This window comes from Achroia grisella, unplaced genomic scaffold (genome assembly GCF_030625045.1).
Source record: "Achroia grisella isolate CSIRO2021 unplaced genomic scaffold, CSIRO_AGI_Agris_v1 utg512, whole genome shotgun sequence".
Lineage (NCBI taxonomy): Eukaryota > Metazoa > Arthropoda > Insecta > Lepidoptera > Pyralidae > Achroia > Achroia grisella.
In genome coordinates this window covers 3,112,254-3,139,915 of record NW_026712906.1, presented here as the reverse complement: position 1 = coordinate 3,139,915, position 27,662 = coordinate 3,112,254, and the positions used below count along the sequence as shown (strand labels likewise).

General features: G+C 33.9%; 2 protein-coding genes across 2 annotated transcripts; both read left to right on the top strand.

The window, feature by feature from the left end:
* Window positions 1-1,100: 1,100 nt before the first annotated feature.
* On the top strand, window positions 1,101-27,028 carry LOC131846851 (receptor-type guanylate cyclase gcy-19-like). The gene is made up of 13 exons (XM_059196270.1): window positions 1,101-1,154; window positions 10,646-10,746; window positions 13,056-13,145; window positions 16,116-16,145; window positions 17,155-17,268; window positions 17,818-18,039; window positions 19,512-19,658; window positions 20,358-20,487; window positions 20,873-21,114; window positions 23,294-23,388; window positions 24,884-25,102; window positions 25,907-25,998; window positions 26,661-27,028. The coding sequence occupies exons 2-13, from the start codon at window positions 10,679-10,681 to the stop codon at window positions 26,784-26,786; spliced, it is 1,575 nt and encodes a 524-aa protein (XP_059052253.1). The 5' UTR covers window positions 1,101-1,154; window positions 10,646-10,678; the 3' UTR covers window positions 26,787-27,028.
* Window positions 3,957-4,304, top strand: LOC131846852 (uncharacterized). Its single transcript, XM_059196271.1, has one exon. It carries the CDS (start codon window positions 3,957-3,959, stop codon window positions 4,302-4,304), a length of 348 nt encoding a protein of 115 aa, XP_059052254.1.
* Window positions 27,029-27,662: the final 634 nt, after the last annotated feature.

The following is a 27,662-nucleotide window of genomic DNA, read 5'->3' as shown; positions in this document are numbered from 1 at the left end:
GTTGATCGTCGTGGAGATTTTTGAGGGAAGTTCAGCAGTGGACGTCTTCCGGGCTGAAATGATGATGATGATGTAGTTAAATAATTACGCTCATGAGCGTAATTCAGGCTGATACTAAAAAAATATCTTCTCTACAGTAAAGGAGACCCCGATATGAAACCAAACGAGGGGAAGGGGATTTTTAGTTTGACCTCCACGAGGTTCCCCCTGGAAACCATAGTGATATATTCATGGTGAATTTACTAAGATGAGCTGACCTCATCTAAACCATGAATGGTACACTCGCCTGTGCTAATCGTTTATGCTCTCGAGGCACCAGTGGAAGATGATATGTATATATGAGATCAGGTTAGTTAGCCCATCGTGACAAATTTACCAGAAATTTATCATGATGGTTTCCATAGAGGGGACGATTTGCTAGCAATGTACAGGACATTGCAATAGGGTCAACAGTTTACATTACTAACCATCCCGTTTCCTCCTGAGGACTGAATTGGCTGGTTAAAAGTGAGACACGCTCCGTGGTGAGGTAAATGTATGTATTGAGCTTCAAAAGAAAAAAAACGTAGTATCGCGGCATTACGCAAACAATCGCTATAAAAAAAGAAATATAACCTCAAAATATAGAATACAATAACAATAGTTGTGTTGTCCTATAATAAACAATACTGTAAAAATGAATAAACATACCGTGTTTGTTTTTTATGTAGGCTAAATAAAATAATAAATGTGCTACCTGCACACCTTACTACCTTACTAGTTCCGGGGAGAGGGTACCTCCTCTCTCCGGAACTAGTAACTAGTAAGTGGCAGTGGCGGACTAAGGCTAAAGGCGGCTCTGGGCAAATTTTTCTGTTAAATAAAAATAAAAATTTATAATAAAAATAAAAACAAAAATTTAATTTTTGGACCCGTAAAATTACGTACCTTACGCACGTGACTAGATTGCCTAGGCCTTCGTCCGCGCCTAGTGGGGAAGTAAATAAAACGTTTAACCTTTTTTCCCTGTGTCTTGCAGACGCGGCCGCAGAGTTTTTCTGCTACAGATGCTTGTACTCTGTTTCGTACCACATGCGGCGCTGGTTGCTCAGAACTGCGAGATTATAACACAGCTGTCCAGTACACTGGACTCTTCTTTGTACTTGGATTCTGAGGTTAGTGATAAATAGGCGGCCCCGGTGGTCTAGCGGTTTAGCGCATGACTTACTTTCAAGAGTCGCGCATTCAATTCCTCTCACGATGCAAATATTCAAGAGTAATATTGACGGGCTCGGTGATCTAGCGGTTTAGCTTTCCGATGGTCGCGGGTTCGATTCCACGCACGGTACAAACATTTGTATACATGAGTAAGATTAAATTGGTCTGGGTGTTTTTTACATCTGTTATTAATGTATTTACTAAGAGAAAGTTTTTAAGTATTTCTATCATTTGTTTAGTATCTACCTATAAGATAAGCACTACTTAGCTTGAGACTACATGTTCCTGTGTGACTTATCCGGAGTTATTATAATTTTTCCATAATTATCTAATTTTATTTCAATAACCACAATAAGTATATATACAAATTCGTAATACTCTCCAAAATAGAGAAGATAACATATATATATTACGTATTATATTGAATACCTCGTGGAAATTCCACATATTCGCACCAAGCGGGTCACGTCGTCATTTTTAATACGCTCTGCCAAAAGTGGAACACAGTTATCGTGTTCCCGGAGAAATACAACCCCGGATTCTTCAAGTCTATGGTGAATAGATATCTTCTGACAAAGTGAAGACATCATAATTTCCCATCAGAAGAGGTAAGACCAACGCAAACCCATTCATAATAATAAAAAAGAAATGATCCTTCGAGCCGGATTTGAACGTGCCAATTGTGGTTTGTATTGGTGTATAACCTAACATATCTTTTACGACTAACCTATATATTATTACATAGTTACTATCCAAGAGGTGTTTCAGAATCAAAGAACAATAGTGTGTAGAGTACTAATACAATACTCTACAGCCCATAGCGTTTAAATAAGAGCTGTAAAACTACAACCCGTAGGTACTAATTACATTATCATTATGTTTCTTGTTACTTTTGTTACAATTAACGTTGGTACCGAGTGTTGAATACTTGGCTATTCATTAGCGCTATGTCTAACATGTACATTGTTAGTCATTTCATTGAGAGATATAATTTGAGACTGACGGCCTCGGTGGTCTAGAGGTTTTACTTCCGATGGTCGTGAGTTCAATTCCTCGCACGGCACAAACATTTGTTTGTATTCATGAGATGTCTAACATGAACATTGGACAAGAGATATAATTTGAGACTCACGACCTCAGTCGTATAGCGGTTTAGCAGCCAGGCTGAGTTCGATTTTTCGCATTGCAAAAACATTTGTATTCATGAGTATGATTGTTTGTATCGGTCTGGGTGTTTTCTATGTATATTATGTATGTATTTGTATCAGTTATCTAGTACCTATAATACAAGATTTAGGTAGCGCTGTGAAAAAGAAAGGGACTACTAGTATTCGTAATTGTCTTGTTAATTGAATGAATCTTTGTGAACCGGTTGGAATTAAACTCAAAATTTAGAGCATAGCATGCCATAACATACTAATGAAAACTGTACCAAAATCGGTTATGCCGTTTTTGAGATCGCATATGATCGGCACATGAATGCATAGATAAATAGAAAAACATACAGACAAAAACATTTTCGCGCTAACAATATTAATATATACGAGTAGTATGGGTTTTCTTTAATAATATAATCATTCAATTTTCCCCAGGGTCGGATTAACCATTAGGTAGGCAACTGCCTAGGGGGCCCTATCCAATAAGCAGCCCTAGGCAGTTAATAAAGAATTAAATAGGAAAATTTATATCCACAATGGCGATACTCATTATTTTATTGCTTTCATTTTGACGATAATATATATATATGACACTAGCTGTGCCCGCGGCTTCGTTCGCAGTACACGCAACGGAAGCCCTCAAATATGAATAATTTTCCCAGTTTTTAATTTTTCACTGATGCTTCGCTTCTATTGATCGTAGCGTAATGTTATATAGCTTATATAGCCTTCCTCGACAAATGGACTATCCAACACAAAAATATTTTTTCAATTCGAACAAGTAATTAATGAGATTAGCGCGTTCAAACAAACAAACTCTTCCGCTTTATAATATTAGTATAAATTGAGAGACTTGTTCGACACAGTTTTTACATATGATTGGACCCCAAAAAGTATTGCCTAAGGGCCCTGACATATTCAATCCGGCACTGTTTACTTACGTTTGAAGTACGTATTGAAACGATGCAATGTCTATTTGTTACACAGTCTGTAGATATAGGATCTGTAGCCTAAGTGACAATGTGCTTGCGGAGGCGTTATTGGAAAATTGATAGGGTTCATATGAGTTTTTCATGTTACATTACTACCGAGTAAGCTTCTGTCTATTCTCATTTAGAACTCTGTACGGAATTTGACTAAACTGCGTACACAAATCTCTAAGAAATATTAGAATAAAAGACGTTTATAAAGTATTATTTAAGCATCAGGAGTCTTTACGATAAATATTTTTACTAGATTTATTTTTTAACCATCACCTACTCTGGCCACGCTCATAAATTCAGAATGTATACTTTAGCATAAGCTAGTTACCACAGTCCTGATTTTCGCCGAAGTGCGAAGCCACGTCCGTAAATATGTACAGCTAAATAAAAATCAATTAAGAATGAGACCTCTTTATAAATATAATATCATCATTAAACGATTACTTACTTGGGACAAATCATTAGTATCAAAAATATAATGAACAAAGAAATAGACATAAGAACTGAAAAGGCTTGGAAACAATACTGGTCGTTCAAAGAAATAATGAAAGATAACAAAATACAAGACAATACAAGAGAACAAGAAATCAAACTAAGAACTTGAATCAAACAACGTACCATGGAAAGAAGTATGACAGGAAAGAGAAAAATAGAAAAGATAAACCACCAAACAATTAGAAATTTAACTAAAACACAAGATATAAATGCTAAAACTAGACATCTAAAATGGCGCTGGGTTGGACACATATTACGTGGAAAGAATAAATGGAGCAAGGTTATAACTACTTGGTATCCAAGACAAGGACACAGAAAAAGAGGACGACCAAATGGAAGATGGGAGGATGAAATAGTTAGAACAGCAGGGAAGCTATGGACCAGGATCACACAAGACAGAACAGAGTGGAAAAGATTAGAGGAGGCCTTTGCTTTGAAGCAAGCAGACGACCAAGAACTTGATATTGTATAAAAAGCAAGAAAAAATAAAATTAATTAAGAAAGTCTGAATAAAGGGCTATAATAAAATTAAAAAAAAACAATTACTTATGTGACAAACGTGCATGGAAATAGTTGTTCATGCATGGGATTTTCATTTAATGTTAGACATATATAAGTACACAAAGTAAATAAACTGGCTTGTAATTTAAAAAAAAAATTCATTTGAATTTCTTGCCAGTTCATACCAATTGATTCTGTATACTGACGGTAGTGAAAAAATATAAATATATAACATTTGAATGAATGATTTTTGATTTGAATCAATCATTGTTCTCCACTAAGTGACTGACCCACCAGCGTAAACCGATAGCACAGGTGTGTACACCACTCCATTAATACCCTTTAAAATAAATCTGACGAAACAGATCTTACAAACTGCGTGACGGTTAATATAGGTGAGACTAAGGTGTTGATCTCCTTGAGAGAAAGCATCCCAACTAAATATCTCCGCAGACGAGCGCGTGTACACGCTGGAGGCGTTTGAGTAGGACGAAATAGGTCGCCCTAACAACGAGATGGGGCCTGCCCTACGCCATCTACAGGGCGGGTCAACCAGAGCCGCGGAGAGAGCCAGTTATGCTAAAGCGTCCTTGCTACTCCGGCAATGGCGCTCGTTGATACATCGTTTGGTTTTTCAGTGGGTAATGTTATGTATGTTCGTATAAAGGAGACGTCAATCAAACAATGTGCTGAGTTATGACTGCTTTATTTCTAATATGGTTCTAATTAAGTACTTCCCATATTATAATAATCAAAGTACCCACAGGTAAGAATCTCTTACTTCCGCTTTACCTCTCGTGGCGGGAGGCCTTTTGAAGATTTTTTCGCATGAAAAAAAGGTAAGACAGGCAACTGTACTAACAAAATTTTATAAAATCTACGCAAGCGGATACAGTATTCCAGGATTTAGAAACTTTGAGAAATACTGATATAAGTTACCGAGTTCCAATTCGTCCGCAAACGAGAATTTCACAAAGACAGGAATTATTCGCGATTAATTAATATCGTAGATACGAATTCCGGTATTCGATATTCCTTAATTAAAACTGGAAAAGCATGTAATGAAAAATTGTCATTACATTTGAACCATTTACCAGAAATAGACTAAAAATTTGTTTCTGTGGGTACTGTGTTTCTAAGTTTCACATTTCAGCTGCAAAGCAGCTTGTTTTGTTTGTCATTTGTATTTCCATTGTAGGATGCTGATTAGACAATAAAATCACAGGATAAGATAAGATTTAAATCAATTAATCAAATTAAAATACTTTTATTCATGTAGAACTATTATAGACTTTTATGATATGTCAAATCTTCCGTCAGTTCGGAATGATTTCGAGATGAGAAAAGCTAACAAGAAACTCAGCTCTTATGCTACGTTTACATTCAGCCGCTTGCCCTGCCACTCGCGCTGCCGGAAATATTGCCGGGCGACAACTGAGCGAGACTGAATGTAAAAACATGCTGCCAGTCCTTTGACTCGCGCACGAAGTACCGACAATCGAGGGAGCGCCGGGAAACGCGAGTGGCAGCGCCAATAGCATGGGAAGTGTTTCCACTCGTGTTTACACCTTCGCGCTGCTCACTTCCCTGCCCACTCAGGCTGAGTGTAAATTGGGCATTAATATTTTTATATGAGATTGTAAATATTTACTAAAATACAGAAAGAATATAGTGACCTCACCTCAACAATACAGTGTCTGTAACTCGAAAGGAAGCGTCTTAAGTACCTTTAGTAGGAATAGCAACAAATCAGTGTTATTAACGGAGTCACATGATAACGTGATCTCCGTGGTGCTGTTCATGTATATAACGATAGTTACCACTTATCATCAGGTGCCGGCACCTACTTTGCTATTACGACTACGTAATCAAAAATACTGTTATCATTTTTCCATGCTTCATTTTCAATCAGAGCTTAAAAGACGTTAGTATTAGTTCAGTAAGGTAATGAATGATATGCCCAAGTTTAAATATGGCAATAATGTTACTACAGACAGTGTAAATCTTATCATCAAAATTGACTTCCTTTCATCAGATTTTCTCTGTGTAAACTTTACTGATAAAGTTTATAGGGAATGCCCAGCCCTGTGAAAAATTATAATGGTTGATAACAGAATATTGCACCTGCTTGCGCTAACGGTATACGCTGGCGAGGCACCATTCGATAATGATAAGATAGATATGAAGCCAGGTCAGTTAGCCCATCGTGGCAGATTTATCAGGAATTTAACATGTTCGTTTTACAAGGAAAATCGTGTGGATGTCAACCTAACATACATTGCTTGCGATGAGGTTTATCCACATTAAACAATCCCTTTCCCCTTTTATTATTTCCCCTTATAATTATACAACATTCGGCAAAATAGAATTAAACTCATTAAAGAAGTAATTCAAACTGTTAATTAATAATATTTGCTCAATTACATAATCGTTTGGCGTCGTATAAATAGAAACCTAGCAAAGTGTTTAACTTTGTAGTTTAGCATTAAAATATATGAGCAGACTATTTTTGTTTCGTAACCGGAAAAAACAACAAAACTTCCGACGTTTTAACAGTTTGCGCGTATAAAAATAGTATTTCAATTTTCCGGTTTTAGACATCAAAAACAGCTATCAGCATTGGAATAATGTATACTTGGAAGAAGGTTCTGGAAAAAGTTTTAGATAGCCGACAAAGATCGTACGGTACGGTCACGTCGTGTGGCGACCATTAGACCACATTACAAGAATGTGACTTGACATGAGATCCAGCCCAGGAGACGCGGCAGACCCCGTCTCTCATATTGATATTTGATATTAATAGGTACCTAAAATCATAGAATTAAGACTCCAGAAGATCCAGGACAGACTGTACTTACGAAAATTAACAAGACAGGCGCATCTCAAATAAATAAGTAAAGCCAGGCAAGAATGAATACTTAGAAGATATATGAAACAACTATTATTCAAGGACTTTATCAATGTAAAAGAACCCAAAACTATGTTAGAATTTTAGACAATCTGTGCGTTGCGCACCAACATTATAAATGACATAACCGATTTAGGTGTAATTTTGTCTAACGTATTATGGTTAGATTCATTGAAAATTTAGTTTGTTTTGTAAAATAGGTTGCATCATTGCTTTGGCGTAGGGGCAGTATGTCATCTTCTACTAATATTTGCTATTCGCCTTCCTCTTTTAAATCGGTTTTTAAATAAATATGTTATAGGGGTACGAAATCAGCTGAGCGAGCCGAGCAATCAGCGTAAAACAATACATCCTTCCGTTCGGTCCGGCTTTCCAGTACGTTTGTATCTATTAATTTTTAAAGATTCCCTGCCGTCCGATTTTTTTATAAAACTTTTATGTACATTTATAATTATATATGTACACAGAGGTTACAAGAACGGTAGTGGTCTTAACACCTTGTGACATTTTCACCCAATGCCAAAAAAAAAAAAAAGAAAAACATAGTTTATACCTGTACATACCCAAATATATATGGATAGCTATTCTATTCTAAGGTTCTATTTTTCACACGGTACCAAATTTTATTTAGTATGATAGTTTGTATCTGTAGACTGGGTGTTTTCTATTTACGTTATTAGAATTTATTAAAGAAATATCTGTGTTTATATCACTTGTTTAGTATCCACAACACACTCTGCTTAGCTTGGGATTAGATAGTGCTGTGTGAATTGTCCAAAGATTTTATTATTATTTTGTTATACCACAAATTCTTGCAAATCAAACTGTTTAGAAGCATAAATAGATGGATACAAAGATAGAATATAAAAGACTTTAATAATAGACAAATACAATAAATCTTCTTGCTGAAAGCAATCTTTCTCAAGATAACCTTGGGGAAACGGATTAAATTATCGAAAAGGTGGGTGATATGAAAATAAGGAAAAATAATAATCAGTTGTCGATTAAGGAAAGTAATATAATAAGAAATTCTAATGTATATATAATTCGAAATGGTCGTGTAATAACTACTTTATTATAATTTGTTAAGAAATACTTATTGAGTAAAAGCCTGTAAGCGATTATTTGGGAGACGACCTTGTATGGCGTCAGTTGTCCAGACAAAGGATGTTATATTTTAATTATATATGTCTAATATAATTACATACACTACTTAAATGCAGTATTTAAAGATTGAAAAATATATAAATTTATTATTAAATCAGAAAAGATCTTCAATCAAAGAGGAAGTGAGACATTCACTTTCTCTCTGATTGAAGATCTCTTCTGGAATTTATTCGTATTGTTTTGTAATAGTCGTAGTCTATGTGTTCATTAAACAATCGCTAGTAGTTAGTTTAGTATTTATATACGTGTATTTTATTACACAATGTAAATAAACTAGGTTTTAAAAAAAAGAAATTTAGTTAAGGTTCTTGCCAGTTAGTTACTTCCCAAATTTGAATTTAAAAATGAATCTGTATTATTGTAAACATATACAACATTTATTTGAAAAGAATACGAGCTGAGTTTCTTGTCAGCTCTTTTTATCTCGAAATTATTCCGAACTGACGGTAGATTTAACATATCATAAGAGTCTGTAACAGACCTACATGAAGATATTTTGCTAATATATTCTATATGAATATGACTTTTGATTCGATTTATTTACCTTTAGTATTTGTATGTGTATTGTATTGTATTTGTATGGGTATATTACCTTTTTCTTTATCTATAGCATATTACTTATCTTTTTTTTTACTCAAAGCTTCAACCTCCGAGGCCGTCTGTAAGAGATTGCTTTAAACGAAAAGGCTGCCTTTTGTTAGGTCCATTTATGTAAAATTTTCTTTTGTAATTTATTTTCAGAGAGCAATAGAGTGCATTATCATGATTAATAATATTAGCTGACCCGCGTAACACTTACTTGATATTTACCGTATATTTGGCTCAATTTAAATAATATTTTTTTAAAATTATAGCCTATATGTTATTCTGATGTATAAGCTATATTACTGTAAAGTATCATGAAAATCCGTTTAGCAGTTTTGCGTGAAGGAGTAACAAACATCGTTCAATCTAGCCATCCATCCTTACAAAGTTTCCCGTTTATAATATTAGTATGTAATATTATATTATCTATGATATTAGTGATAATAAAAAAAAAATATTGTCGACTGAATTCATACTTCTAATAGTCACATGTAACGACTGTATATATACAGTTGTTACTGTCTATGTATATTATGTATCTCTTTATAAAGAAATATATCTAAGTGCTTATCAGTTGTCTAGTACCCATAACACAAGCTCTGCTTACCGTGGGATTACATGGCGCTGTGTTATTTGTCCAGGGTTATTTATTTATTCATGTAACGAATACCATAACTTGATACTGCATGTAAAATTGGATTTGGGATGAAATTCAATTGAATGGAAAGGTGTGAAGTAGTGCTTCGGTTTTGTATACCGCCTACACTCGCTGCTGAAGGGTCCAATTTTGTATTCATGAGTACATATGATTGATTGTATCGGTCTTGGTGTTTATAAATAGTATTTATGCCTACATTTGTAATATTTCTGTCAACACTTGGCATGCTTCTATTAATTTACCTCTCCAGATAACATAGATTTAAGTTAATTCTAAAGTTAGTCCACGTTTCACCATCGAAATTTTACCGTAAATTTATATGTTCACTGATATAAATACATAGATGTATATTTTTTGTAAATACGTGCATAATATTTATACAGAAAACACTTAAATCAATACAAACTATCATAGTTACGAATACAAATGTTTGTACAGTGTCAATTAAATTAAATTCAAAATATCCTTATTCATGTAGGTCTATTACAGACTCTTATGATATGTCAAATCTACCGTCAGTTCGGAATGATATCGAGATGAGAAGAACTGACAAGAAACTCAGCTCTTAATTTTTTTAAATAATAGTGGAACATGTTTTTAATAATACACAGTCATTAAAATTCAATTTGGGAGAATAGAGTGACCACCAGCATATGCTATCGCAAAGAACAAAAAATTTAATCAGTGTTCGCAACCTGAACAGACCAGTCCCCACAAGCAGCACCCGTTCACGAGTATGACGGATGAGCCAGCCATCATTGCATTTAACCATATTATATATATTGTCAGGAATCGAACTTACGATCGGAAATAAAGCACCGTGCTAAACAGCTAGACCACCGACGTCGGCCGACACACTATAGCGATGCTGTATATTTAAGGTTATTAATAGGCGAAATCGAGGCAAATAACTTTGCAAACAACAAGACAGTCTCCTTCGGCGATTTAATCTGATTAAAAGTTACCTAATTATTAACTTTTTCTAATCCAATAGATCAATGAGGCGTTGCTGGTGGGGAGCGCGGTTATGAGCCTGCAGAGTGAACGTTACTTTGTTGTCAATCATTCTAATTCCACAGAAGACAGAAGACCAATGTGAGTAAAGGACTTAAATAAGTATTATCTATATATACGTGAAGCTAAAACTTTGTACCTCTTTTTACAAATATTACGCGGACACAAGTCCTTCGTTGTTTAAGCCTAGAAGAGAATTTGAGGGATGGTAGATAGATTAAAAATGATTTTTTATTATTAAAACGTTTCGATAATCTCTGTTAATTTGAATTTGTTCTTTATTTTAACTTTATTTTTATTATTTTTTACTGACATGGCAACGCACATATTTATAGGCTGCCAGTTACAATTTAGTTTGTATATAGATTTGTACACTAGTTGAATATCATATTAATACGTGAAGCAAAAACTTTGTATCACTTTTAAGAAAGTTACGCAGACAGATGAGTATGAAATTTCGCACACTAATAGTTTATATCGAGAAGGAGTGCAGAATAGTAATATTTTATTTTAATTATGTATATTTTATTCTTTAATGCACTAAAAAAACATTATACACACAATGTATTTCACACACAAGCATATAGTCAAATTGTTAATTGATTAATATTGTTTGTCTTTAATATTATTTGTCTATAGTCTTACACAATGTTATGAAATATAAACAGAAAAGAAAATATAACCATTAATACATCCATTTAATACAATAGAACTTTAATAATTTTCTAGCTTATAATTTAAATTGCTTATCGAATTTCGACCACTGGGAGACTACTGGTTAAAATAAACCGTTAAAAATATGACATTCTTTATTCAACTGTATTATTTATGTCTAATTGTTTTACCTCTTTTTACACATTTTATTTACATATGCAATATATGATATATTTTTATTATTACATATAAACCTTCCACTTAAAACTATCTAAAAAACTAAACTGTGTTAAAATCCGTAGGATAATTTATAAGTTTTATACATACAGACAGCAGCGGGTATTTTGTTTTATACAATGTAAAGTTATATATAGGCTATCATTACGAAGAATATTTTACGAGATTATTATATCTTATGATGTGCCATAAGCTTTTCAAATAATGGTACATCATTAGCAACTGCCTACTGAGAGATTAGGAAATCTTTGGAAATACACATTTAAGAAGTGTCTGAGAAAACATCTCTGGAATATGTAAATAGATTTCTGTATAAATTATGAAATACTTTTTTATCTATGTAATATTTATTTTAATATGTACTTCCTATTTTCCATATAAGACCAAGAATGGAGCAAACCTGGACTGTAAAAAGAATCATCATAATTAGTTTTGTATTAGCGAAGATATGTTTTGTGTTACCAACTCCCGTGTCTTAGTCCACTGATCGTTTATTATTTTCAAATTTGGGTTACATTTTTTTTACTGGTGTATTATGTTATGATTAGTTTACAGCATGGTATACAGTTAAGGTTTAACATAACAGCAATTTAATTATTATAGAAAAATAATAGTAATATATTAATATTATAATTGCGAAAATGTGTCTGTCTGTCTACCAGTAGGTTATATTAATAATAGGAATTAAGGCAGACTCAGATTGCTAAATGAAGAAATGATTGAATTGCGACAAGGCATATTAAATCTATTAAAAAGCTAGGGATCAAGAGCCAACCATATCCGTTTCTGGCTGTACCATAAAGTAAGGTTTTCAAAATTCAAAATTCAAAATCAAAAACCTTCCTTTATGGTACAGACACTTTATTATAGACTACAAGACTTAACTGTGTAAGCAATTTACAATTTGCAACACATATTATAAAAATAAAATCCACCGTTCCGATTGTCTGATTGGTCGCGATTGTCTCAAAAATTGCAAAACACATTTTATATCTATAGTATATCTTTATCTATATATTTAGAATTTACACCGTAATTTCTGATTTTAGTTACGTTAAGGTTTTGTGGATATGAATTGAAAAGCAAGTGCGAAATGGGGTCGTGTCGCTAGTGTTTTTATAATATACTAGCTACTCGCCCCGGCTTTGCCCGGGTGTACATGTATTATATAAACCTTCCTCTTGAATCACTGTATTTCTTAAAAACCGCTTTTAAAATAAAAAGAGAGGAAAGAGAAAAAAAAAAGAAAGAAAAAAAAAATCCGTTGCGTAGTTTCAAAGATTTAAGTGTACATAGGGACGGACAACATCGACAGCGACTTTGTTTTATATTATGTAGTGCTATTAATTATATTAAATCTAAATAAATTATCTAAAACTGTTAATTTAGATATATTTTCTAATAATATTAAAACAGCGAGACACCAACTAAGTAAACCCTTCTTTGAATATTAAATAAATAATTATTTTATAATATAATATCAACGAACTCTGTTCCAGATCAGCACTCGAGCGAGTATTTACTTCGACGGATGAAAATCTCGAAGTCATATCGCATTTACTTGAAAAACACTCCATGATGACGCTATAGTAAGTATGTAATAATCATTACAATACAGTTATTTATATAATTAATTTCAATGTACATAATACAAAAGGTACATGTGGTGGACCTAACACCTGAACGGCGAAAGAATATACAGGAAGAAAGAAGATAAGAAACTGGATATAATTAATATAATTCTTCATTTGGCTTCTTTAATAATTTACTTTGATCCGTTGAAAATTCCATTCTAATTCCTTCAGCTGTTTTCGCGTTAGACCTTTAAAATATAGACAGACATTTTTCGCCACTTATGATACTAAGGAAGGCGTAAAACATATTTTATATATTCAATATACATGCTCACTGCATGTATATTTAATATATGTTTTATGGCTTTAATAATATTAATCAGTCGCCATTACCGAAGCTCCATGATCCATTCAAGTAACGGATCAGCAGAATAATCCATACAAATAACGTCAGTATAATTGATGAGCAAGCCTTCATTGCAAATCTCAATTAATTGCATGTTATACAGCTACTAAGCTAATATCTATATGTATAATTATACTAGTGTACCAGGCAAGTCGTCCTGATCAGAGAAGCAGCGTCACCTATTGGGTACAATCGTGTTTTTATACACCGTGTGTGATATACACAGGAACCTATTGACATATACTAATATAATCATCCAAATTGGCCCATCTGTTTAGGAGGAGTTAGATGGTCTCGTCCTGTGACTGTCGTTTTTTAATCCCCGATATATACAAATAGATTTTGTATTTTAATAATTCGTTTTCTTATTAATCTTTATATATAAAAATTAGGTGTCACGTTGTTTGTCCGCGATGAACTCCTTAACTACTGAACCGATTGTAAATTTTGTTTGCATATTGTGTGCAATTTGATCTAACTTGAAAGATAGGATAGCTTACATCTCAATTTTATTTTATTTAACAACCTTAGCCACAGCAACGCGTGGCTGGGTATGCTAGTAACAAATAAAATTTACGATTGAAAATAAAATATACAAGTCTCGATAGTGTACACTATACTCTTTCCGTGTTTCAATATTTTTTATAATATATTAACTTGACCGATCAATCACGGATAATTCACAATTTAACGGTTTAACGTGAACAGATTGTAAATTACCGAAAATTAATATGTTATACTAGCTGTTGACGTTGTTTTGCCATATAAATTAAAATCTCTTAAAAGATGGGGTTGGTGATAGAGTTGGTGACAATTTAGGGTAAAATGTATTTTTTAATGTCACATAATATAAAAAAAGTGTCCAAAATATAAAAAAAGGGATGGACAACCCTTATCATTTAGGCGTATGAAAAATAGATATTAGCTGATTCTCAGACCAACTGAACGAGCATATAAAATTTCATAAAAAATATGTGAAGCCGTTTCAGAGGGGAATGGTAACAAAGTGACACAAACATTTTATATATAAGATTATAACCACTACACGATTTATCGATAGTTTACAATCTCGCAACTGTTCATAACTTCGGAAAGCAGACTCATCACAAGAAGAACGATCAAGAATTTCTCTTTTAAATGCTATTCAATATTACAATTTGAATAAATATATAGTGAAACTGCTGAAAAAAGTTCACAATCTTACGTTGATATACAAATATATATTTAATAGTTATAAATCATATGGATCAAAATAATTTGATTGCCCACCTGACGGAAAGTAATAACAATCGCCTATAGACACGAACAGCACCACTGACAGAGAACAATCACTTAATCATCGATCAATGACGAAGTTAAAAATATCCGTAGGTGTATGTACCTCTATCACTCCCATTTTTTCAGATTGAAGGATGAGATGCCGTTGAAATTACTGTAGATAGAGGCTTATTATTGTAGCAATAAGAATCAAAGTCCTAGAGATGTATGTGTTGATTATATGTTAAACTGTTCACAGTTAACTCAACAGCTCGGTTCTCAGTCCAGTAAAAGAAATATATTCCTACGTAGTAGGGGAGTTTATCGGTTTAGCACATTGCCTTGTTTCTGATTGTCGTGGTTTTGTTTACTCACAGGATGTAAACATTTGTATTCATGACTATGATTGTTTGTATTATTCTGGGTATTTTGTATGTATATCATGTATGTATTTATAAAATAAAAGTATTTCTATCAATTATTCGGAACTCATAACTTAAAGCCTGCTGAGCTTGGGACTGGATGACTTTTACTACGAATTAAAATAGTCTGCTCTATTTTAATTCTTAGTAAAAGTCATAAGTCATAATAAAAAAGTCGTAACATTTCCTTAAAGGCCCAGGCGGGGTAAACCCACGCTACATCACTGCCTCGACTATAGACCTGATGACATATAGATCGCATCAACAGACCATACTAAGACTCGTAGACCATACCCTTATCCGTACCATCAATCCATCATTATCAAGAAAAACTATTATTATTTCAGCCGCCAAAAGCAGCTAAATTTGCAATTTGTGCTTCGGTTGTAGGGTGCGATTAGGTAGTGAAACAACAGGATACACAGATATACAGAGGCATGACATTTTAGTCCTTTTGAATAACAATGCATGATTGTTATCATGGCTCACATGATAATGTGATGTCCGAAATTGTTGTTCATATATTTAAACATACAAACTCTCAAATATTACCTCGTTAATATAAACAAATAATTGTATATAACAAATACGTGTGTTGGTTTTTGCCATTTGCCGTGGATATCTTGGACCCATAGAGCCCTAGAGAACCTAAACTATTTTTGACGAGTATTTCAGCTTGGCTTATAGAGGTTACCTGTAACCCGAGAGCTGGTAGCTACTTTGCCCGGAAGGTATGTATGGCTATTCAAAGATGCAACGCTGCCAGTAACATGGGTACGCTGCCTCGAAGTGCCGCCTTGTTATACAATGATTATTTTTTTATTTGTAATTTTATTATTATTAAAAAAAAAAAGCCTAAGTTACTACATGTTAGTATAGATTATATATATTTTTATGCAGCCATTTGAGGGAGGATATTTTAAACGTCAGGTGAGTGCTTAGACAAAATATGTATTTAATATTTTAGCGCCACACCCATATCAAATAATACGTGACATGTAAATGCTTTATTTATTGCTCAATAGATAGCAATCTACAATTATACCCTCACATTTATACCACACACACACACACACACACACATATGTATAAGATTGCTTTGAGCGATAAGGCCACCTTTCTCATCATATTTATGTATAGTGTTTTTTTTTGTAATACATTTTCAGTACACAATAAAGAGTATTATCATTATTATTACGATTACGAAGTCATAGTATATAGTGGTACCTATAAATTCGTAATCGCGTATTAGGGTTAATAATTATAAATGAACGACTCTTTGTCCTATAAAAATGTATAGTTTCACAATAAAAAGTATTTATGGTACCTATCTGTAAAATCTCTAAATTTGAAGCAATATACATGTTATTTTTACATTTATTTATATGCAATATTTCATCAAAATGTGTAAGCGGTTTTGAAGATTAATGTGGACGTATCTCGTGACACGGGATAAAAAATCTCACGTCACAATATATGTTTATATCCTCCGATCGATCCCTTGTCCTATTCCATTGGGGATGTAAATTACGACAGGTTGAGCCGAGGTTCGAACCTTTTGCAGTGCCGTCAGACTAAAGTCGTATCTATCAGTCAGGATTTTGTTCTCAGACGCTCTATAAGTTCCTTCATTGGGTTTTGAGTGCTATCTGCGCTCGTTATTTTCATCTGGTTAAGCTGTAAAGGCCAACAGTATTATAATAATACGAATAAAATAAGGATTTTTGATATGTTGGATTATGATAAGGCTCACGTACTTTGTGTATTGTATCTAGTGCTGTGAAATAAACTATTTGTATTTGTTTTCTGAAAATTTCATACTAAATCCTTCGTCTTTTCGGTATATCCGTCGTCACACAATCATTCTAAGAAATAAATAGTCTAACAATCATATGTAATGATGCTACCTTATATCTACTATTATATTTTAACATTTCAGAGATCTGAAATCACTGAACGTGTTCAGAAGATTGTCAATATACAAAGAAATAAACTCAGTCCTATTAATACACATAATGAAGAGTATGAAATCAGTCACTTTGACGTTATGGCGGTAAGTGAAATATATTATGATTCAGTAATAACTAAATAATATCTCAGGACAATTTACACAGAACCATCTAATCCCAAGCTAAGCAGAAGTAGTGTTTTACTAGACAACTGATACAAATACATTGATACATTTTTTTTTTCAAAACACTCAGACCTATAAAAAGAATGATACTCATGAATACATACGTAATTACCGTGTTATCGAACCTGTGACCATTGGAAATGTAGGCTGTGTGTTAAACCGATAGACCACCGAGGCTGTAGAGAACGGCTCAAACATTTGTATTCAAGGATTGTTTGTATTGGTCATTCATTCATCATCATTTTTTTTAGATCTGTTGTCTGCTGTCCATAACATATGCTCTGCCTAGCTTGAGAATAGGTGGCGCTGTGTTAGTTCTCCTGAGTTATTGTTAATAATCTACGTAAACATATATATAAAAAATATAACATTTACAAAAAAAATCGTTTAGAATTTTTTTTTTAACTGTTGTGATGTAAATCTCGAAAACAGAGAATACAAAATAATTATATATCTTTTTAATTTCAGCCAAATTTCAGCATATTACGAACTGCTGAAGACCATGGAATGTCTCTCATTGGGTATTATGACGTCTGTTCATCTCACTAACGTTGAACCGGACCAATATTTGCTGGCAACCTTTCAGAATTACCACATGTCTATGCTGGAACACCTTCAGACCACGCTGCAATATCTTCACTTGGAAAAAATGGTTGATGACATACGTGTTGTAGAGCAGATTTTGGATAAGTAAGTTTACCATACTATGATACAATCAGGTGCCTGTTAGTTTGCGTATTTAAGATAAAAAATTGCCTATTCTTGTTGTATAAATATGTAATAAAACTATTAATGACTGCAAAATTTATTTTAATGGTATGGTAGATAGAGAACGTGACATGATATAATTTTTGTTTTATATTTTTAATTATAGAATGAGCGAGTTTGAGAAGTAAAACCCTTGCGAACATATCATCGTTAAAAATCATAGGCTAAACCTATGTATTGATGATATAAAATAGTCAGCTGGCTGTAACGTGATGTATTATTAAATCTCAGCAGATAGTACGAACATGTAAAAAAATCTAAAAGTTTGCAGATGTTAGTTTATGTGCTATTTTGAATAAATCAAAATGTCAGTTGGGTGTAATGCCACCGTATTACTTCAGCTGTGGAGGTATTTACTTATAACAGCCACAATTTGGACTTTGATAATAATAGACCTTGTACAATATAAGTTTAAAGTCCATTTCAGTTCTTGTTTCAGAAATGTATCTCAATAGATAACTTAGTTTGTTTAGGGTGCGCTGGATGACGTCGTACAAACATAGAAATGTAGCTTAATTCAGTTGTTTTTGCATTTACTTTCATAGAATGTTTATATAAAATGAAACCTTCGAGGGTAAAAAAGCTAGTTTCACCCTCGAAGGACCAAAATATACTCGTATGCAATAGTCTGTATGTGTGAGATGAATAAAACAACGAATAATAAATACTGATAATATCGATACACACAGTAACAATGAAAAGTGACAATAATTTATAATGACAGTTCTAAAACTGTAAAAGAAAGACATTAAAAATTGATTTAAATATCATCATTACATAGTATAAAACAAAGTCTCTCTCTGTCCGTCCCTATGTATGCAAAAATCTTTAAAACTACGCAACGGATTTTGAAGCAGTGATTCTAGAGGTAGGTTTATATATATTAACATTTGTATTCATGAGTATGATTTGTATCGGTCTGGGTGTTTTCTATGTTTAATATGTATGTATTTACAAAAAAATATCTATGTATATGTATCAGTTATCTAGTACCTATAACACAAGCTCTAGCTAGCTTAACTTGGGTCTAGATGGCTCTGTGTGAATTGTTCTGAGATTATTATTATTATTATAATACATGTACACCCGGCTGAAGCCGGGGCAAGTGGCTAAGTGGTAAACATATAAAAATATGCAAAGAGTTTGTAACAATCTTTTCAGTCATTTAGTCGAAGAGAAACTAAATAGTGTTTATACAAATAAACTTAATATGTATTGTGTATAAATAAATATAGATAATAATGTAACATACTTAAATCCTATAGGCGACTCTTACAACTTACCATCACGTTGTTTTAATTTCATTAATATGGAATTAAAACTAACGCATCCAACCACTGTCCGGAGTATGTTACATATAACATACATAGTTTATAATACAATTTGTGTTTAAGCTACCAACAATCCAACATCCCTGCTTTGATGGAAAACAACAATGGGATGCCGTTCACAGCGGAGGATTTGATATTGTATAACAAAGAGCTACACAAGCAAATGGATCAATTGAAGATTGTACAGTTACGTCTGTGGACTGCTGTCAAGTAAGATTTATATGTTTGTCGTCATGTTATGATATAGGCAGAGATATTTACCTATTTATCTGTTATCTGTCAAGCTAGGTTTCATATATATGTAGAGCGATTTAATAATATTTAATGCAACAAACGTTTACCCTGGTAGACATTGTACAAAGTCCTCTACGTGAGATGTTTCCGTCAAGCTATTTCAACCGTCAAGCAGCTTGATTTATAAGCTATATATGGTAATACATATATACATAATATGTATATATATATGGTAGTGTGTTAAATGTCTTTTAATGCATAAATAAAAAAAATATTAGCAATCTGTAATCTGTCTCTATATGACTAATAAATGTGTGAACAGTTTTTGCTTCACGTATTAATATGATACTTAACTAGTGTACAATTCCATATAAAAACTAAATTCTAACTGGCAGCTTTTAAATATGTGTGTTGCTATGTCTGTAAAACATAAAAAAAAGTAAAAATAAAGAACAAATTCAAATTAATAGAGTTTATCGAAATATATTTATATAATTAAAAATCATTTTAAATCTATCAACCATCCCTAAAATCCTCGTCCTGGCCTAAACAACTTGCTAAAATTAGCATATAATAAGTATTAAAGTGCTTTTTTTGCTTATTTTACTGTAAAAAACTTACAGTTTGAATAAGAAGAAAATAAATACATTAAAATAGAATACCAATATGTTGTAGAGAAACAGTAAGACAAGATGTATGGAGTGCCAGACAGACGTTGGCTGTTGGGATTTTTATACTGATTGTAGTGGTGCTGGCTTCACCCGTTTTGGTACTGCTTTTGCGACATATAGTACATACTATAGAGGTAAGGTTTATTCAATACAAATGCCTCTGTGGTCATGAGATTTAGAACACCACTTAACTTCCCATGATTGCGTGTTCAATTCCTTGTATGATACAAATATTTGTATTCATGAGTACGATTGTTTGTATTGTTCTGTGTTTTCTACGCATATTATGTATGTATATAAAAAGAGGTCTTTCTATTCGTTTTAGTATTCATAACACAAGCTCTGTTTAACTTGGGACTAGATGTCGCTGTGTAAAAGAAAAAAAAATAAGATCCGTTCAGTCGTTTAGCCACGAAATGCTTGTAAAATGATAGCCAAATTTTCACATTTGCAATATTACAATACATGTTAAATTACAATTTCTGAAAAGTAACAATTAAATGTCATTAATATCTTCAGACTTTCGCCCGCTCAATCGACATAAGCACGCAAAAACTAATGGCAGAGAAACAGAAGAGCGATCTTCTTTTGTCACGGATGCTGCCGCTGCCGGTGTTACGGCGGCTACGAGCGCAGCGGACGGTACCAGCCGAGGCGTTTGATGCTGTCACCATATTTTTTAGTGACATCGTGGGATTCACGAACATTTCTGCCACTAGTACGCCCATGGAAGTCATCAATATGCTTAATATGCTATACAAGTAAGAATTGGTGTTTTTAATATCATCAATGGATTCTTGAACTATGCGCATTCTCGAGCTACGCGCACTCACTCTTATCGGAATACAATATATAATATAAGATATAGATATAATATAATATAAGAATAGGTGTTTTTATATGTATGTGTTGCGAAGTTTTTTTTTTTTTATGTCACGTACGTGTCAAACAAGCATACGGCCCATCTGATGGTAAACGTTTACTGTAGCCTATGGATGCATGAAATGCCTGAAATTAGTGTAGTAGTGAGAATCGCAAATGATAATATCTCAAAATAATTCACACGGCGCCAACTAGTCCTATGCTAAGCAGAGATTGAGTTATGTGTACTAGATAATTGATAAAATTACTTAGATACATTTTTTTTGTACATACATAATATACATAGAAAACACCCAGACCGATGCAAACGATCATACTCATGAATATTTGCACTGTGCGAGAAATCGAAGCAGCGACCATACGAAAGTAAAGCGGTTTGTTAAATCGCTTGACCACCGACACCGTCAAATGCTAATGGATTCTGGAACTATGCGCATTCTGGAGCTACGCGCACTCACTCTTATCGGAATACAATAAAACTGAAATATAAACCTCGTATACCTAGTTCATTTTATATTATCTTAAATTTCCTGTCCATGAGGCTTAAATCCAGTCTCTCGGGGATTGTCGCCCAAGAGTTGATACCAAGGGGTCAGAACCTGAACCCTCATATGAAAAAACTTACTTATAAAACAGTATTACTGATGCCCTGTAATTTATTTATAAATAAATTTATATACGACTATAAATTCACTTTAACTAAAATAGACGCTCAAATTTGTTTGGGTTTCACGACAGTTTCATTCCTCAAAGAAGCAATTTGCAAGCAATTTACAAAGAATAAGCAACCTCGTCAGTCTTGCCTCCGCAATGACCTTCTTGTATCAAAAGAGATATTCTTTAAATAACTACGGTTTGATATATCTTCGACACAGTTTATAATAAACCTGATCTCACATTATTGGGTTCAGTTCCATGATTATTTTATATGATCGTGCTCTAATTGGTGTATTTCTAGAAACGACGACATCGTTTCTAGAAATAAATGGGGCTATCTGTCGAAAAGTATTCGACTATCAACCGACTAAACCTAATAATATTGAGCCTCATTTTTTTTTATAGTACTATGGTGGCATGTAAGCATACGGCCCATCTGATGGTAAATAGTTACCGTAGCATGCAATATAATGTTATCTGTACCGTAGCGTATGGACGCCTGAAACACCAGGGGTGTCACGTGCGCGTTGCCGACCCTAAGGAAACCTTAATATACTCTTCTTAAAAAACGCATAGTCTCGTGAGGAAACCTGCGAAGGAAATTCATTCCACAATCTAAGTTTACGCGGTGCTCATTAAGCTGTGGTGCGAAAAATAGTAAACAGTATAATTTTTTATGGTCTAGTGGCGTTAATATTTTATTTTGGGCTGGCAACATACATTTGGTTTCTTGCCACGTTTTCAGAATGCGATTATCGTTATTCGGCGCATTCGGTTGCTACGTCATCTATATCCAAAGAAATCGGGTTGTATCGGAACGCATTAATTGAAAATTAATTTAAGACGACGTATCGCAAATATTGACGGTACAAGTCTCAATTTTTCTCAGCAATTACAAATCATTCGGGGCTGTTATTTAGGTATTTTATTTTTCACATCTTTGACATCATATACATTGTTATCGGTACATAATTAATTAACTTTTGTAGCAGAGAAAAAATCTCAAAGAATGGTATTATAAAACATATATTTACATGGTATAAGAAAACGGGGCTAATTTAAGACTCAAATTTTCCAGTATACATTATTACATACATATTTAAATAGAGCAATTCAGATGTAACCAATAGATAAACTGTTATTCCGCACAAAATCTCTCGCTAACAAGTTTTTTCGATCGCATAACACAAGCTCTCGGTTAGTCGCAGTCGGGCAACCTACTAACCGACTGTGTATTACCAACCTTATTCGGCGTTTTTACAACCGAATATAAAATGGCGGGATTATCCTTGCGTGGGCGTACTCTTTGGTTACGAATCGGCTTTAAAGGATCCAATAAAGTCTTTAATGATATTATGTTGGCTACTTTACTTTGGTACTTTAATTAAATTTATGTTATAGGTTATTTGACGAGAAAATAATGCAATACAATGTGTACAAAGTGGAGACGATTGGCGACGCATATATGGTGGTATCTGGACTGCCTCAGAGGAATGGTAGGTATTTGTATATAAAATACTAGGAGGAGGGGATTATTAGTTATAGGTGTTATAAATAACAATGACCTTGGACAATTTACACAGTGCCATCTAGTCTCAAGTTAAGCAGAGTTTGTGTTATAAATACTAAATGACTGATATAAACACTAATACACATAATATATATAGAAAACACTCAGACCAATATAAACAAATGAATACAATTGTTTGTACCATCCGAGGAATCGAACCCGCGACCATCGGAAGTAAAGTGGTGTGCTAAACAGCTAGATACTGAGGCAGTGTTAGCAATACCATATCAGGTTGACCTCAATGTAGGTGAATACTGACGTCATGCTCGTGGTATCATTTTCCACTAGTGCTAGTCAGAAATGCTTGCTGAAACCAGAGTCTAAAAGCTAGTGAACAATGAATAAATAATACAATGAAGTTGCTCGTTTCCGAAATAACCTTAAAAATTAGAAGTAACTCGGGCTCACGAAGTCCTAGCTATTTTCACTTTAATAACAATAATAATCTCATGAGAATTCACACAGCGCCATCTAGACCCAAGTTAAGCTAGCCAAAGCTTGTGTTATGATTACTAGATAACTGATACAAATAAATAGACATATATTTTTACGTAAATACATAGGAAACACCCAGACAATCATACTCATAAATACAAATGTTTGTGCCGTGCGAGGAATCGAACACGCGACCAACGCAATTAAAGCGGTGTGCTAAACCACTAGACCACCGAGGCCGTCGCTCTTTTATAAATTACTGAAGTTAATATAAGTTTAAATTAGCCGAGATGTCAGCTTGTTTGACAATTTAGTCGTGAAAGAACGTGAGTTAACTGTGGGAGTACAATTAAAATAATTAATGATCTTTACCGCCGTTTCGTCCTCTCTCCGGCCGGCGCATCGACCAGACTGACGCATTTGTAAAACGAGACATCAATATTCGCCGTCTCGTTCTTTCTCTAGTAACAGTGTACGTGTAGACTTATTTAAGCCTTGTCTGGAAGCTTGTGTCATTAATGTGTTAAGAAAACAAATTGTACTCGTTTCTCTTATTGATTTGTTTGTTTGTGTTTCTTGTTTGTGCAGTCCTTTGGGGGTATCCAAGATTATTTTTAATATACATTCATACCCATTTTATGCATGACTTGTGATTTACAATCCAGACTTACACACAAAAGTGAATGGTTTCAATATATTGTTTTATGCTTATGCCAACAATCTAAGATGGAGTAGTCAGAGGCATAAAGTGAATGCTATAATTCCAGAAATCGACGAAAGTAGGTTCCGTTTGCGTTGTTGTCTCTAAAATTAATTTGGTATGATCTTGTTCAATTGGCAGGAAATAAATTGTAAATTAACATACAAAATTTTTAATGTGTTGGCTAGAGTCAACTCACACACACACAACTCACGACCTCTGAGGTCGATAAATTGTAGCAGTGATACATTAAGTCACAACGGTTTAGGTGTGATGTGTCTTTTAGGGAACCGCCACGCTTCTGAAATAGCTGATATGTCATTATCACTAATGAGGAGTTTGGAAGGCGCTAAAGTGCCACACAGGCCGCAGGAGCTCTTGAGGGTGAGAGCTGGAGTGAATACAGGACCTTGTGTGGCCGGGGTGGTTGGTACAACAATGCCCAGATACTGTCTGTTTGGTGACACCATAAATACTGCAAGCAGAATGGAAAGTACCGGGGAACGTAAGTAACTCTTGATAATAGACTAAACTTGGGGTCACCCAGTGGTTCAAATTGGATAATAATTAATTTAACACCCAGTAAGATTAAAGACAAAGATTACTAATTTATTCTTATTTTTACCACAAACTTTAACAATAAACAAAAGCGTAAATGTATGTATATGCCAAATATATTATAGTGTGATGGATAATTAAAAAAAATATTTGCATTCTGCACTCCTTCTCTATATAAGCAATACTATGTAAAATGTTGCTTGCCCTCCGATCAATCTCCCGTCCAATTCAAACGGGGATCGAAATTTGAGCCGAGGTTAAAAACCCTAGTGGTGCCCTCAGACTAAAGTCTTATCCGTCAGACGGAAGTTGGCCTTCAGCTGCTCCATAAGCCCTTTCTTTAGTTTGGAGTGCCATTTGCACTCGCTACTTATAGTCCGGTGAAGATGTAAAGACCATTGGAGTAGTCCTAAAAATAAAATGTTACTTATAAACATAAACAATACTACGGACATCGCGTCATAATGAGACACCCATGTTACAGTAATTAAGATGTCATACCTTCTAATTTTCCTGTCATATATACTCACCCTGATACAAAGCAAGCTGCTGGGCGACTGAAATAAGTGAGACTGAGGTACGCAAACGATTTCGTACGAAGGTTTTTTTTATAGCATAGGGGAGAATCTAGATTGCAGCTCACCCGATAATAAATGACTTTGAATGTATGATTACCACCGTCGATCCACCATGAGTTTCTTAAATATGCAGTATACAAGAAATGAATATTAGATAAATTTCTACTTTTCAGCTATGAAAATCCACATATCATATACTACGAAGAAAGCGTTAGACGAAATTGGAAACTACGAGATGGAGCCACGGGGAAGGCTTGATGTAGCCGTAAGTATTTATGAATTCATTCATTCATTCATAATTTAAGAGCTACACTCTTGTCGGTGGAGCTCTTATGAATAGATGACAAAAAAAATTATTGCATGTTTATAATCGTCTATAATGGTAGGGCATGTAATGCGTAGAAATGAAGATAACATTTTAAGGAAGGTGTTACATATGAATGTGAATGGTTATAAGGGCAGAGGAAGGCCAAAAAAGAGATGGATGGACTGTGTGAAAGATGATATAATAAGAAAGGGAGTAAATAACGAGATGACTGTGAACAGGGATGAATGGAGAAGAAAATCATATTACGCCGACCCTAAATAAATGGGATAAGTACGAAGCAGATGATGATGATATTGAAAGGTGTACCTGCCTGCGCCTTGCGCTTTGGTTTATGCTGGCAAGGCACCAGTGGAGGATGATAGGATAAAAATAAGAGTGGAGATCAACCTGACTTGGTACTTTGCTAACGATGAAGTAATTCGTTCATATTACTAACAATCCCTTTCCGCCTTTAGATGACCAGTTGGCCCCCTGACTTCGTTTGGGTACTCTGTAACTATGAGTTTTGTATATATGAAGTTACTGGAAGCTTAATCAAATATTTATAAATAAAAAATGATGGACAAGCTGCCAGTAACAAGAATTATATATATTTGCAGGGAAAAGGCAGTATGGAAACATTTTGGCTATTAGGCAAAGTGGGCGGCATACAAAACGAGAGTCCGCGCTGCCTGCGTCTACACGACTACGATCAGAACCTTCTGGAGTTGATTATAAAGTCGTGAATTGTTTAACTAAACTTTAAAGTTTTTGGATGTAATAATTCAAGAATTATGTAAATTATTTTAATTTGTCTAACAATTGTATCAATTGGTAAATGGGACTTGATTATGTAACGCAGTTACAATCGTACTGTTTTAATTTTAAATAGATTGACAGCTGCAAAACTAAAAAAATAATGCTGTAAAACTCAGTTAGTTTCCCGTTTTTGATTTAATTTTAAGTAAATTGACAGCTGCAGTTGCGGTATAACTCGGTACATTTCTGCCATTTTAAATTACGATATGTTTAAAATAAGAAAGAATGGTATGCCAAGATTTGGAAGTCTTCCGTGGAAGGGAGAAGGGGATGATAAAATCTGAGATAATATCGGAGTCGTGGTTGAGTTGTCACTATTACGCCCTTGCAATCTTTATTTTTATCGTTTTACATTTTGAAAAAAGATTTTACTTTTATGATTTTTTCAAGAGCATCATTCCCGGGTTGTTTGGTCTTCGTAACTTATTGAAATCTGCTTGTATAAGCAGGACTTCTTGCTCTGGCCAAAGTTTTTTTTTGGACTACTCTAAATTTTGTTGGCCGTAGATGGCCTTCTGGCCTGGGTAGCGGAACAGACAATTTGAATGCAGGATTGTCTAGATCAAAGCAGGACAGATAGGGACGTTATTTATACCTGATTTAACAAAATTGTGCCGTTCGCAACTGCAACCGTCTAATAGTTCATACATAATAGCTAAATTTTCGATTCTAGTCAGTTTAAAACAAGAAACTATTTCAACCGCGTTGCATAAGCAAGTACAATGTAGTTTAAGATAAATATTAAAATTGTATTGTTAAGAGAAAGCGAGTAGGGAACTGATATACATCGTTTTTCCTTTCAT

Excerpts from the sequence above, each read along its gene's own strand:
- LOC131846852 (XM_059196271.1), top strand. The coding sequence starts at position 3,957 with ATGGAAAGAAGTATGACAGGAAAGAGAAAAATAGAAAAGATAAACCAC.
- LOC131846851 (XM_059196270.1), top strand. The coding sequence starts at position 10,679 with ATGAGCCTGCAGAGTGAACGTTACTTTGTTGTCAATCATTCTAATTCC. Across the intron at positions 13,146-16,115 it reads CACTCCATGATGACGCTATA|CCATTTGAGGGAGGATATTT; the intron begins GTAAGTATGTAA and ends ATTTTTATGCAG. Across the intron at positions 17,269-17,817 it reads GTCACTTTGACGTTATGGCG|CCAAATTTCAGCATATTACG; the intron begins GTAAGTGAAATA and ends TTTTAATTTCAG.